Source organism: Danio rerio, chromosome 2 (genome assembly GCF_052040795.2).
Source record: "Danio rerio strain M-AB ecotype USA chromosome 2, GRCz13ab, whole genome shotgun sequence".
NCBI classification, from domain to species: Eukaryota; Metazoa; Chordata; class Actinopteri; order Cypriniformes; family Danionidae; genus Danio; species Danio rerio.
This window is the reverse complement of record NC_141022.1, coordinates 30,747,935-30,761,425: the sequence shown is the minus strand read 5'-3', so window position 1 is coordinate 30,761,425 and position 13,491 is coordinate 30,747,935. Positions and strand designations below refer to the sequence as shown.

Here is a 13,491-nt window from a genome sequence, read left to right as displayed (position 1 = left end):
GTTTGTTTGTTTGTTTGTTTGTTTGTCTGTCTGTCTATTGAACTGATGTTTTTGACAGTATAATATGGAATAATATGGAAACAATAATATGGAAACACATTACTCTACAATTACGCATAATTATCCATTTCTAAGCAAAAACTATTCTGACCTTTTAAGTAATTTTACTAAGTATTACTACTTATTTAGCACATCATAGTAACCCAAAAATTATTACAGATGTAAAGTTTTTTTTTTTTTCCTTCAGTTTACACAAATGCATCCAGTTCTGTTTTTGGTGGTTGTTTTACAAGTCTGTTTTTCAGCATCTCTCGATCATCTCTCCATGAAAGAAACAACCCCCATATACTGTAATTAACATATAATAAATTGAATATTGAATCAACAGCTATCTTATAACGGCATAATACACCCCAAAAAAGTGGGAAGGTTATTGGTTAGCAGATAACAGCAACTATTAGCAAGTATTCCTAATAAAATGACACCAAACTTCAAAAAGAGAAAGAAGTAGAGAAGAGAAGCCAATGCTTTTCTTCAGAAGATATGCAGATGTGAATGCACAGTGGCTTTTGGAGGCGCGAGACGTTCTTTCACAGCCACTCAAGAAAGTAATAATACTGCATCACTTTGATGGCGGAAGGTTGCAACGGAATCATGGCCATTAAATTTGCAATGTTATCAGAAAAAAACTATCCACTGGTTTGTCCAATTATACCGTCCCATGACACACATTTTTGTTATCACATGTTGTTAAAACAATCACATGACTTTTGTGATGCATATGCTGGAAATTTGTTAGTTAATGTGTTACCATTGTAGTTTATGAACATTTACTGTTCATTCATTCATTTATTTTTGTTTTAGACAGTGGATGCCCTTCCAACTGCAACCCAGTACTGGAAAATGCCTATACACACTCCTTCACACACATACACACACATTCACACTTTACGGCTAATTTAGTTTATTCAGTTCACCCATAGCGCATGTCTTTGGTCTGTGGGGGAAACCCGAACACCGGAAGGAAACACCCTTCAGCTTAGACTCTATTTCAGAGGTCACATTTATTGTTATCGGATAAAAGATTTATCCTACCATTTTTAAAATCTATGTGCACATTGGCATTTCCATTAAGGATTTTTTTATTTAATATCCCAAAATGTGCATACAATAGGTGGATGGGAACAAATCTAATAGGATCCACAGTGCGCAAAACTAATGATTAAAAAAAAAAGAAAAAAATGTTATGGAAGTCAAAAGCTTCTGTCAAATTTCCAGCATTCTTCAATAGTGTGTTTAACACACTAAAGATACTCAATGGTAAACTCAACTGTAGTCCTTTACTTTTTCAACTCTCTACCATCAGCTATATTCAAGGTTGTGAACTTGGATGAGGAAAAAAAAAAACACAATTCCCAAGTTTAAATCGTGCTGAAAACAACATCAGGAGGATAGACCAAGCCAGTAAGCTATCTGTGAGAGATGATGCTCATACGGTATCCAGGGATTTAGCAAGTAGAGGGCCATCCTAGTCTAAATCTGCACAGAAACCCCCCAAAGCTGGGCAAAGTGCTGCGTTTTAGAGATGAATATCAGGGTGACCCATCAGGTGGTACGCTAAGAAGATTCTCCTGACACACTGTTGTGGCCTAATCTGCGGGCTTTGGCTGGGTTAAATACTGTGTGCACAGCTCTTCCCATGTGTCAGGCTGCAGTCAGCACAAACTCAATCTGCTTGAAAAATCTCCTAAAACCACACGCACAGGCCGAATGCAGTCGCTAACACACTCTTCTGTATCTTTTCTCCTTTCGTCCGAGGAATATGACCTTGTGCTGTTCAGCGCTTTAATTCCGCTCTCATTTATTTTTATTTAACGCCGCCCCCCATTTACGCTAAGTGAGTATTTGGCAATGGGAGCTCTGACGGATTTATCATTTATCTGTAAATATTTTTGAAACCGTAAAACGTTGCGCCATTAAAAAGCTGCATAAAAGACATAAGCAGTGCAGGATGCCTTCTCTGCGCCGAGCGTTGATTACAGTAAACTGTGACAAAATTAATTACAGATAGTCCATTAAGGCAAATGCAAAGTGTATTGATAAAGTCATTGAGGCAACGGGTTCATTTAAAATGAATAAGAACGTCTTGCCAAGGCAAAGCAGGCAAAACAAAATCCGGATTTTGCATTAACTGACTGAGGAGATATGGAAAAAGGATATGATTGAAAAAAAATAACACAAAGTGTTTAACCAAGAAGTGCATTTTATGAACAATATGGGTGATTTAAACCCTTTCCGCACTACATGTAAAATGTCTGGAGGGCATATCTCGGTCCCTCCTGACTTAACAAAAGAGAAAATCTTCACCATAGTGAGACCGCCCGTGGAGAGTTAGCTTTAAAACAGCAGTCTGTCAGGCTGCCACTGCTGACCATGTCTCTGAGGCATAAAGAAACAAGACATACTACAGACAACCTTAAAGAGATCTTTTTTAAATATTCCCCTGAGAAAACACTCTCACTCCTCGTGATCTAATCTGCTAAATCACCTGTAACAAATCATCTGGCTCATTTAGAGACCGCTGCCTCAATTCATATTAAGCTTCTATTAAATGCAAAAAGTCATATTGGGAACAAAAGAGAAACCAAGGGCACGGGGAAAAAAGAGCTTTGCATTAGGAAACGAAGGTGAAGACATACGTTTGGTGCATGTGACCCCATTACAGGCACTTGTTGGATGGGGATCTGGGGACCTTTTTCAGCAAGCCATCTGTTTTAGAGTCGGATTCAATGATGGGGAATGTTCCCTCTCAAAGCACGTACATAGGGGAAGTGTGATTATAATCGGCTAGTCATCCAGAAACTGACTTTTATCAAGATTTGAATTCATTTTCTTAAAGTTTTACATTTTTTGAGGACATGCTTTCACTAATAAAACAATACGTGAATTCATGAGAGGTTAACAATGCACGTTAACATTTTTAAAGTGTATAAATAATACAGGGTGAAACGGTGGCGCAGTGGGTAGCACAATCGCCTCAAAAGCAAGAGGGATGCTGGTTTGAGTCCCAGCTGGGTTAGTTGGCATTTCTGTGTAGAGTTTGCATGTACTTTCTGTTCACGTGGGTTTCCTCCAGGTGCTCTGGTTTACCCCACAGTCCAAAAACGGGGTGTAGGTGAATGGAATAAGATATATTGGCCGTAGTGTATATGTGTGTAAGTCTGTTTCTCAGTGTTGAGGTGCAGCTGGAAGGGCATCTGCTGCATAAAAACACATGCTGGATAAGTTGGCGGTTCATTCTGCTGTGGCGTCCCCTGATTAATAAAGGGACTAAGCCAAAAAGAAAATGAATTAATAAATAATACAATTAAAGGGTTAGTTCACCCAAAAAAATCTTAATTATTTTATTAATTACTCTCATGTCGTTCCAATCCTCTGAGAGCTTCAATAAATTTTTGGTGAAATCTGAGAGCTCTCTCATCCTCCATAGACAGCACTGGTCACAAGACATTCAAATTCAAGAAGAGGCACCAAAAATATTGTCAAAATATTCCATGTCACCTCAGTTGATCGACTATAATCATATGAAGCTTCAAGAACACTTTTCTGCGGCATGTTTACAATGCTTGTGTGTTAGGGGCCGATTACACCGAACAAACATTTCCGTTTTAAGAACGTGAGGCGCACCACACTACCTTTTTTGTTGACAAGAAAAGAAAAAGTGCTGTGTGCTTTTTATGTCGCTATGCAATGACTGAATCATCTGTGTATTATGCGAGAGTGTTGCTTTTGATATTGGTATCATTTCAACGTGAGGTGGGCAGGGCGCATAAGCAGCACGCAAAACGTTCGGGGATGTTAATAAATCATTCAAAAAAGGTGCCTCTCAATGCTACGTGTGATCAGCGCCTTAACCCTTTAACAGGCATCATAACCACCTGGTTGACCTTTTTTCCATAGGTTACCATTATCATATAGGTTATCATAATATTTATCAGATTTTTTTTAAGTAGTGCACATTAACCCTTTAATTAAATTAACCCTTGGATTAAATAATATACTGACACAACTGTGATAAATATGACATGAAGCGACGGAAAAGACATAGGTGAGCAGAGTTGTATTTACAGTTCTTGGAGCTTTGTATGATTATAGTTAAACCACTGATGTGACTTAATGTTTTGAAAATGTTTTTAGTTCCTATAAATTGAACTAACTCTTTAAGTAAGGAATAATGCACATCCATCCAGTTATCAGAACCATGATGCAAAACTTAAATGGTAATTGCTATCAACCAGTAACTAATTACACAGCATTTTACAGAGCTTTCTTCTTTTAAAATAGGTTGTTTATGTAAGCAGCTTATTGTGACCTATAGTTCCATTTTAAATGAAGTGTCTACTAGCTAGCATAAAATGAATAACAGTGTTGTGTTGCACGTGTCATCATGAAGTTACGTGTGACCTGGTTTACCAAATAAAATACAGATTTGTATAAGTGCCATAGATGGTCCCTCACCCACTAAATTTTCAATATTTACAATTACACATTTTTCATATACACTTTTGCAGCATGATTTACAGTCTATTTGTGACTTAAATAAGCCTATCATAAATAATCCGACCTTCCTGTTTTAAAAAGAAAAGCTGGCTTGCGTTATTTTCAGTGTCTTGCAGTGAGCGCTGCATCTTTATGACACTGTCCCAAGTTAAAAATAGCAGAACTACTAAAAATGTATCTTGAGACCCCTACATCCTGGCTCATTACATTGCACTGCTTGATTTTAAGAGATCTATGTCTGATCAGGATGAGGCAAACACAAAACCAAGCTAATCACACAGGGCTTCAGACCATTTGTAGACTATGCAATCCTTGTTTGGAATGATGTAATTTTTTTTTTTTACAACAGCTGAGAATGTATGAAAAAAGTGTAAGGATTTAATTTGCACTCAAAACCTGTTTTCATTTGCTCTTGAAACCTGGCAATAGGTTTACCGTCCAACTATATGCAACAATTCATTCTCCCCCCAGGTGGTTCTGAGGAGTTCATTCAAATTCAAGAGCTCCATAGTCGGTTTCAAAGGGGCCGGTTTCTTGATGGAGCAGGTGTGAAGCACTAAATACACAAATGTGCAGATGAGGTGTATGAAAACAACAAAGTGGATATACACTGGCAGATAGCAATGGAACAACGGGCTTAAAAAAAGCCCATTTCGCCTCAGACGCAAGCAGACAAACAGCATTTGCGTCTAATTTGCAAGGCACTGAAGTGACAAAGAACGTAAAAGTGCCATCACTGTTTGTTGAGGATGTGCCTCACAGCAAACCTTCTGTCTGATCAAAATTCCTCACCTAACAGCTCCAAACGCCTCATTCGCAGACTTTGACTTTTAGATTTGGTCTCCAAAAGCACTTCAGGATGTCTGAGAGCGTCTGTTCTGCAGGTATTTCGGTTTAAGGGCCGCGATAAGGACGGAGCCATCGTGCTGAGAATCACAGGAGAGATCTGTGCTATCGAGACAGCGTTTGACTATCACTGTTGCATCGCTCAAGTGCTCCCACGGCTGAAGATGTGGAAGAGAAGGCGATTCACAAGGGGAACTAAATCATTATGAAAACATACAGGCGCTTTCATCTTTATTCAGAGAAAGAGAGGCCGTTCTACTGTTCCTCGGAGAGGCTGCAAAGTAATTTAGCCTCTAATATGAGAGAGAGCTCTGAAAGTTAGAAGTGATGGAAGTCTGGGGTGTCCAAAACACATAGAGAGTGATCTAAGGGGACTTTGGTAATGCGTTTCAAGGCTGAGATAGCATTTGCGAAAAGAGCCCACCAGCACCTTTTTTTGTACTTAGGCAAAACAAACACGGTTTCCTGTGACTCTGGGACACAGGCAGGCCAGGACTAATTGTTATGGCCCAGACAATCATGCCACTACAGGGGATTGTATCTCATGCTCTGTAAACCCTGTAGCCTTGTTCTGCTCGCTCTTTGTTTTGAGAGCTCTTGTGGGAGGGATTATATTTTTTCTTAAGGAAAGGAAAAACATCCTTCATTATTCTTTCACTGCTCCCAAAAGACCTGATCAGATCAGGTCCATTTCTGATACACTAATAAAAAACAGCATTGTAATTGAATGAGTAGGAATGTCAAAACAACCCTGCCAGTGCTCGACTATTAACTCTTCTATAAACACACCATCTGTTACCAGGCGTTAGGATGTAAATGAAACATTTTCATTTGCCAAGAGTTTCTAAGGAGGCTTATTTATTGTTTAGGACGATTTATATAAACCTACATAATGAAAGTGTGAGAAAATTCCAATTAAGAATTCATATTTTGAGATAAAACATAAGAAACAATCACATGTTTTGAGATAAATTTGCAATAGTAGTCATAAATTCAAAATAATCAGAAAAGTCACAGTCAAAATAGTCAGACCTAGTTGAACCATGATAATGTATGTGAAGTCCTGACTGGCTCCGTTTACATGGACATCAGTGATCAGATTATTTGCCTTAATCTGAATAAGACAATGATATGATTAAGGTTATATCAGTTGCTTTTTGAATGTTCCTTTCATGATTCCATTTTACATGTTATAGCACATAATTCGATGAACGTCATTGTGTTACCGAAGTTTCATGTAATTTTGGGTGTTTCATTTTTAATTCATTGACTTTAACTGTAGTTTGACACTTTCACTTTTATTTAGGAAAAGTCTGTACTACACTTTTATAATGCGACTAAAAACGGAAAACTACACGTCTTAATTTGATTTCTGTTCAGTTTGATTATGACTTTAGTCAGATTAAGGTATTCAAACATCGCTATTTAACATGGTAGACTCTTAATCAGAGTATTGTCTTAATCGTATTAAAATCAAATTATTGGTGTCCATGTACACGTACTCACTGTGAGATGGTCAATATATAAAGCAAAAGTACAAGAAATTGGGTGACAACTGTTTGTTGAAATCCAAAATTAATTGCAAATATGGAGTTACAATTGTAAGTTAAAGGTAAATTATGATGTAATTAGGAAGTTGTAATTATGATAACTATGAGATATGAAGTAGCAAATAATAAATAAATTTGCAGATATGAAACCCCACATTATGAGATCTTAAAGCACAGTTGAGTGTTTTTTTTTCAAGTCATATTTTCTTCTTTAATCTAAAGTGCACTATAAAATATGATTATATGATCGTGACTGCATATGTTTTTAGGTCATTGTACCTTAATAAAATAAGTCAATCATGTTCTAACTTAATATTATAAGATTTGCAAGCTGTTTTAAAACAGAATAACATAATCTAAGTTCAATGGAGCTTAAAAAAATTAAGGCAACCAGGATTTATTTACAGTGTGGGAACAGATTTTAATAATTTTTAGCTAATTCTAGCTAAAATTAATGACAAATAAATTGCAATTAGGTATTTATAATGGGATATTTTACTCCCCAAAGTTACCTTATCTTTTATTCCCCCTCAAGTGGTTTTAAGCTTTTATATTATATTGTTCCCATTATTTTATATTCTAAATTTTCATATTACTTTATTACATATTTTATTTTCAATGTTCACATTCATTTATGTACGTCAATGGGTTCCAGCAACAAACATTTTGCAAAATATCTTCTTTTGTGTTCAACAGAAGAAGGAAACACAAATAGCTTTTGAATAGAAGGGTGAGTAAATTATAAGAGAATTTTCATTTTTGTGTGTACTATCCGTTTATCCGTAATATTCTAGTAGAAAATAACAACATAAAAATGCCATCCCATGTAGGTTTAAAAGGGGTACAGAAGTAATGCAGCGGATGCTCCCAGAAGGAAATGCACCTCTAGTTAAGTAGAATCAGTCATGTTTTCACCACAGTGTTGGTCCTCTGACATTACCCAGTGCTTTCTAAATCAATGGTGCATCATGTCACAAATTTTCTGGCTTTTATCATTCCCATTAGGACAGAACAAAGTCTTCCTCTGTGCACTCCTAGTGAGAGTTTAGTATGTGGCATCCGTAATGCCCTTTATACCACATTCATCTTAGTAATGACGTTCTGACAAACACTGGAATATGAATGTGACAGAGAATGTGTTTGAATCAGGGCATGTTGCTGACTCGAAAATGAGGAATGCGTTGCTTTGCTTGTGTTTGTGCTCTGCAATTGCCTGCTGCAGGACCTCACATTTGGCTACTTGACACAATGCCACGCTCCCCAACAAACCAATTTCATGCCACAGTCACCTCTGTCTCATTTGCATCGGTGTAAAGCTTTTTCTGCATGAGCGCACAATGTTTTGATCCCCTGATTAGAGTGATCTGCAGCAGAAAGCCACCAGAATCCCATGTTATCATTTTGTCCATCTGCGGCTCTCTCTGCTCTTTACTGGCTATGGATCAGTACTGATCATTTCTGGATGAGGCTCTGATTAAGGATATCAAAACACTGCGTATACATTTAAATTAAAGGAAGATAAAAGACGATGTATTATATCCTTGGTTTAAAGGAGCTTAAATGTGCAGAGGACCCAAAAATTAAAATTGGCTGGTAATTTTCTTTCATGTCATTCATTTTCTTTTTCTTCAATAGAACACTTTAAAGAAGATTTTTAGCTGAACATGTGATTTGTACAATTAAAGTCAATGGCTACTGACACTTTACTAGTCAAGAAACATATAAAGGCAAAACAAAAGTAATTCATATAGCTCCTGACAATACATCTTTTCCGAGGACTGAAGGCCAATAACTTGCATTTTATTAATCTCAAATCATCAAAAAGAAAGAAAAACGTGTCACAATCACCAGCGATCTAATCTAATCATGCAGATCGCTGGTAGACACGTAGATCACTATGGACTACAAATCCTACATTACATGGACTACAAGTTCCAGTCATACACACAATGATGGTTTGTTCTGTAGACCATCGAAAAAAATTGCTTAAAGGGGCTAATAATTTTGACTTTAAAATTTAAAAAAAAAAATTCAAAACAGCTTTTTCTCTAGCCGAAATAAACCAAAAAAAAGACTTTCTATAGAAGAAAAAAAAAACATCATTTGGGAAATATAAAAAAAAAATAAATAAATAAAGGGGGCTATTAATTCTGACTTTAACTGTATATACACAGCACACACAAACACTTAATTGCTGAGTCTTGTTTTTAACCTGTAACTACCACAAAGCATTTCTTCTTTGCCGTGTTTGATCCTCTGCTTTGTTTATTGATTTTGATGTTAGCCGCCTGAACTGACCTCTTTGTCTGTTTTTGACTTCTCTTTTAGATTGCCCGCATAATACTGCTTGCTCCTGTGATCAACCCTTGCCAGTCGGACCTTTCCTTGTATTATAAAGACACTGCTATTGGATCCTCACCTTCGTTGTTACATCCGTATTGTTACAGAAAGTAACAATAATAAAAAAAGAAAAACTGATATCTAAATTTTATTTTAAAACCATTTTTTATTTTTTTGGCTGAATTACTCTTTTAACCTACAACACAGTACAGACAGTACCTAATATTAATGAACTACATGATGAATCCATTTCTCTTGAATTGCTTTCAAAATTGGTTCACAGAAAATTTATGCTGAGAAGTTAATGATATTTTTTGTTTATCGCACTACATGAAATCAAGTTTTAAACACATTTTTTTATAAAAACCTTTCTTGAAATAAAATAAAAAGCCACAACACAGTACCTGTCCTGGTCCAACGCTTTCACACAGGAACGTCTCGTATTCTATGGCAAAGACTGGTGCGTTGTCATTAATGTCCATAACTGTAATCAGAGCCACTCCTTTCCCCACCTGTGATGGATCCACTAAAATCACAGAAAAGAGAAAAAGAAAATGAATGCATGGGGGCTAATATATGGAAGAAGAAAAAACATGAGGACACAAACACATTTGTTTCAATATGTTTCATTTATTTAAATGTGTTGCATTATTTAATAGGTTACATTCATTTAAATATGTTCCATGTCATCTTTCTGGCCGCAGTCACCGTTGGTTTGCTCACTGGAGGCATTAAATCATCATTTTCTTTAATTTAGCATTGAAATTATTTGTATTATGAAAAGACATGCTGTGAAAAGTGTTGCTGTGAATTGGTTAAAAATTATCATTTAAATAAAACCTTGAAAAAAACTCAAATTAATAATACAAAAAAGAAAAAAAAGTTTAAGATACCATATTATGCTTTTTACAAAATTAATTAGAATTTATACTTTATTTTAATGTTGTACTGTATATTGCTTTTTACAATTCAATTTCCTGTTTCTGCTGCAGTGTTTTAAAGCACAAAGTCCAATACAAAGATAATTCTTTTCTATATTATTTTTATTGGGCAGCGCAGTGTTTATAGCGCTGTCGTCTGACATCAAAAAGGTCACTGGTTTGAGCCTCGGCTGGGTCAGTTGACATTTCTGTGTGGAGTTTTCATGTTCTCCCCATGTTCACGTGGATTTCCTCCGGGTGCTCCGGTTTCCCCCACAAGTCCAAAGACATGCGCTATAGGTGAATTGGGCTAAAAATGGTCAGATATGTATATGTGTGAATGAGAGTGTATTGACGTTTTCCAGTGATGGGTTTTAGCTAAAGGCTTGATTAATAAAGGGACTAAGCCAAAAAGAAAATAAATGAATGAATGATTATTATAATTTTCTTTAACAAACAGAGTTACGACCCAATAGTTAATGTCTTTTTTTTAATGAGGTCAGCAGTTAAGTTTGTCCTTAATTTACCCAAATATGCACTGTTTTTGAATTCCATCCATACCCTCAATTAATTAATTCATACCCTTGACAAAGAGCTTGATAAATTTGCTGCGTTGTGTTAGCAGTACTGTATGTAGTCAAAATACTCAAGAGATGCACGGATCTAATATACTAGTAGACATACGATTTATTACAAAACTGTTAACATTCACATTCATATTCAATATTATGCACTCTTTTAATGCAAAAATTTGAAACACATGCAGATGTTTGTTTAATACTGCTGAAGTAAAGCCTCATTCACACTAAGAGTGACTCCCAGCGGCAAAGCAACAAGCGATCATTTATTTGATCATTTATTTTATTTGAGCAAGCGACTTCTAGCAATCTCCATCTATGTAAGCAAAAGCAACTGATGGTGACCAAATGGATGTGTCCAGTGATGAAACAAAGTTGAGAATCCTTCAACTTTATGCAAATGAAGAGCAACTTTCTTGAGTGACAGCTAATGAGAGCACTAGTAAAGCTCAAGTGATCAGCTCGCTCAGAGGCTGGTTGTATTCTCCACACACTGTAGACCTAAACAGACCTGCGATTGCAACAGGTTGCCACCCAGAGCGACAGACAGCTACAAAGTCCCTGCTAGTGTGAATGGGGCATAACACATTCTGCAAGGTTCAAGGCTCCACCCTTTCCAAAAAAAAGGGTGGGGAACAGCAAAGCGCAATATGACAATTATTAGTATTAAAATGCCCAATGCTCATCATGTATCAACATGTAATAAAGGTAGAAAATGGATTGTGGGAGGATGCTGTAGCAGTTGTCGCATGAGTGAGCGAATCAGTCGTTTAACTACTCTTTAGTTGTGATTGACAAGATTAGATGAACATAAACCTCCTGAACTTTTCTTTAGAGCTTCACTTAAAAATTCCCATTGATGTTCTTACAAGTGATTGCAAATGTGCTCCTCAAAGTGTAGCTGCCTAAACTTTGCTCACTTGCTCCGTTTTATGCTGAAAAACAAGCAATTACATCAGAAGCTGGAGTTACATTAGCAATTTGACCCTCTGTAAACATAAAGAGATGAAGCCGCGGAGAAAATCTTTAGACGTGAAAGTCACCACTATTGATGTACTGTAGCAGAAAAACCATAGAATTAGCTGCCTTTTTTATAGTTGTTGTTGTTGCTCACTGTTTCCATGCGTGCCGAGAGTCATAAAAAGGACTCCATGAAATTTACTGCTGCAATACATGCAATGGAATTTTATGTGACTTTGAATCAAATTTGAGCTGTCAAAATAAACAGCTCAAGCGCAATATCATCCCATTTGTCAGCAATCAGATCCAAAACAGGCCTTTATAGTGCGACTCGGGTGCATACGCGTCTTAAGCATCAATCTGTTTCATGCTTTGGGTCTACTTTTAGCAAATAAGGTGATATTTTCAGCCAGCAGGAATGATGCACTTGGCAATCAACAAATTAACAGACTGCACAAGGGCGTGGGGTTATTTTTGTTGTGTAACTATGCGATGTAGATATCTCAAATGGTGTTGGCGCTTAAGCACAAGCCAACAGCAAACACCTGTTGAGGGCACACAGCCTCTAGTCAACCAGAACAGATGCATCTGTTGGTATCCTCTGAGTGGGCCGACTGCTGTTTGCTAGTACATCGACTGCATGCTCACAATGCACTACAAAAACCAATTAAGAGCATTTCAGTGGTGCGCTAATCGACAAAATCTCGACACGTTTTTGCAAGCTGTCCTGTCATTACGAGCTTTCCATTATTTTGGCAGCGGTGATGATATCTGGGGGCACCGAGGAGGACGAAATGCGGTCATGGTCTTCAGCCAAATGAGTTGATGGAGAGCAAAAATAAATCTATTCTGCAGGTGTGAACACGCACTAGCAGTCGGCTGGAAAAATGCTGGCTCATTCGAAGTTGATTTCCATTGAAAAACGCTGTGATTTATTGTACGCACCGCACTAGTTTGACTATTTACGTGGCTAGCAGAATTCAGCCCAACTGCCTAATCTGGTTTGGGGAAAACGCATATCCCAACAAAACCGCTCTAGTAAATATATGACTCACGCCTCCCAGTATCTTCAGCTGAAGATATATAGAGCCCATCTGCCTCCGCTGCCATACACACCTGCACGAAACATGCTGAGTCGCAGGCGGGGACAGAGAAACACAGCTAATTCATCTATTAATTTGACTTTTTAGAGGATGAGGGATCTACTGTGAATTAAATCCAGGCAGACTGCCATCGCCGGATAACTGGCTTTACAATGCTCTGAACAATAAAACGGGTGATAAGTTACCTCAGCGTCCATGGCATGGACAGTGGCTGTTAAGCACATTGTGGTGGCGGTGGCTGTAATGTCACAACTGACGCCCCTGGGCACAGGCTCATAATTCGCCATGTTAAGTGCAGTCACAAATGTAACAGCGCTGCACTTTTTTTTTTTTTGACCAATGAATTTCAAAGACCTTTCAAAAAGACCTTGTGGGTCCTTTGTGTTTACTACCTAATGTTTTAGGGAATTATTTAAGAACTCATTTCAGATTTATTGTAGATTAATTGTAGCAAGTGTGAGATGGTAATTATTTTAATGTAATGGAGAATTATGCATAAATGGCTGATGTTACAAGCAGGGATGGGCAAAAACACAACAACAAATACCTCCATTTTAAGCATATCAAAATAAACTGCAAAATACAGCAGCCACAAAATGTATCAAAATTAAAATACTGTTTTCAAGGGAGCATG

At 37.2% G+C, this 13,491-nt stretch overlaps 1 protein-coding gene across 2 annotated transcripts in view; it reads right to left on the bottom strand.

The window, feature by feature from the left end:
• cdh7a (cadherin 7a) overlaps positions 1-13,491 on the bottom strand; it is a 94,743-nt gene that overhangs the window by 21,550 nt on the left and 59,702 nt on the right. For both annotated transcript variants that reach the window (XM_087239850.2, NM_001077448.2), the window contains 1 exon segment: positions 9,701-9,822. In XM_087239850.2, coding sequence (XP_087095976.1) covers positions 9,701-9,822 — 122 coding nt within the window.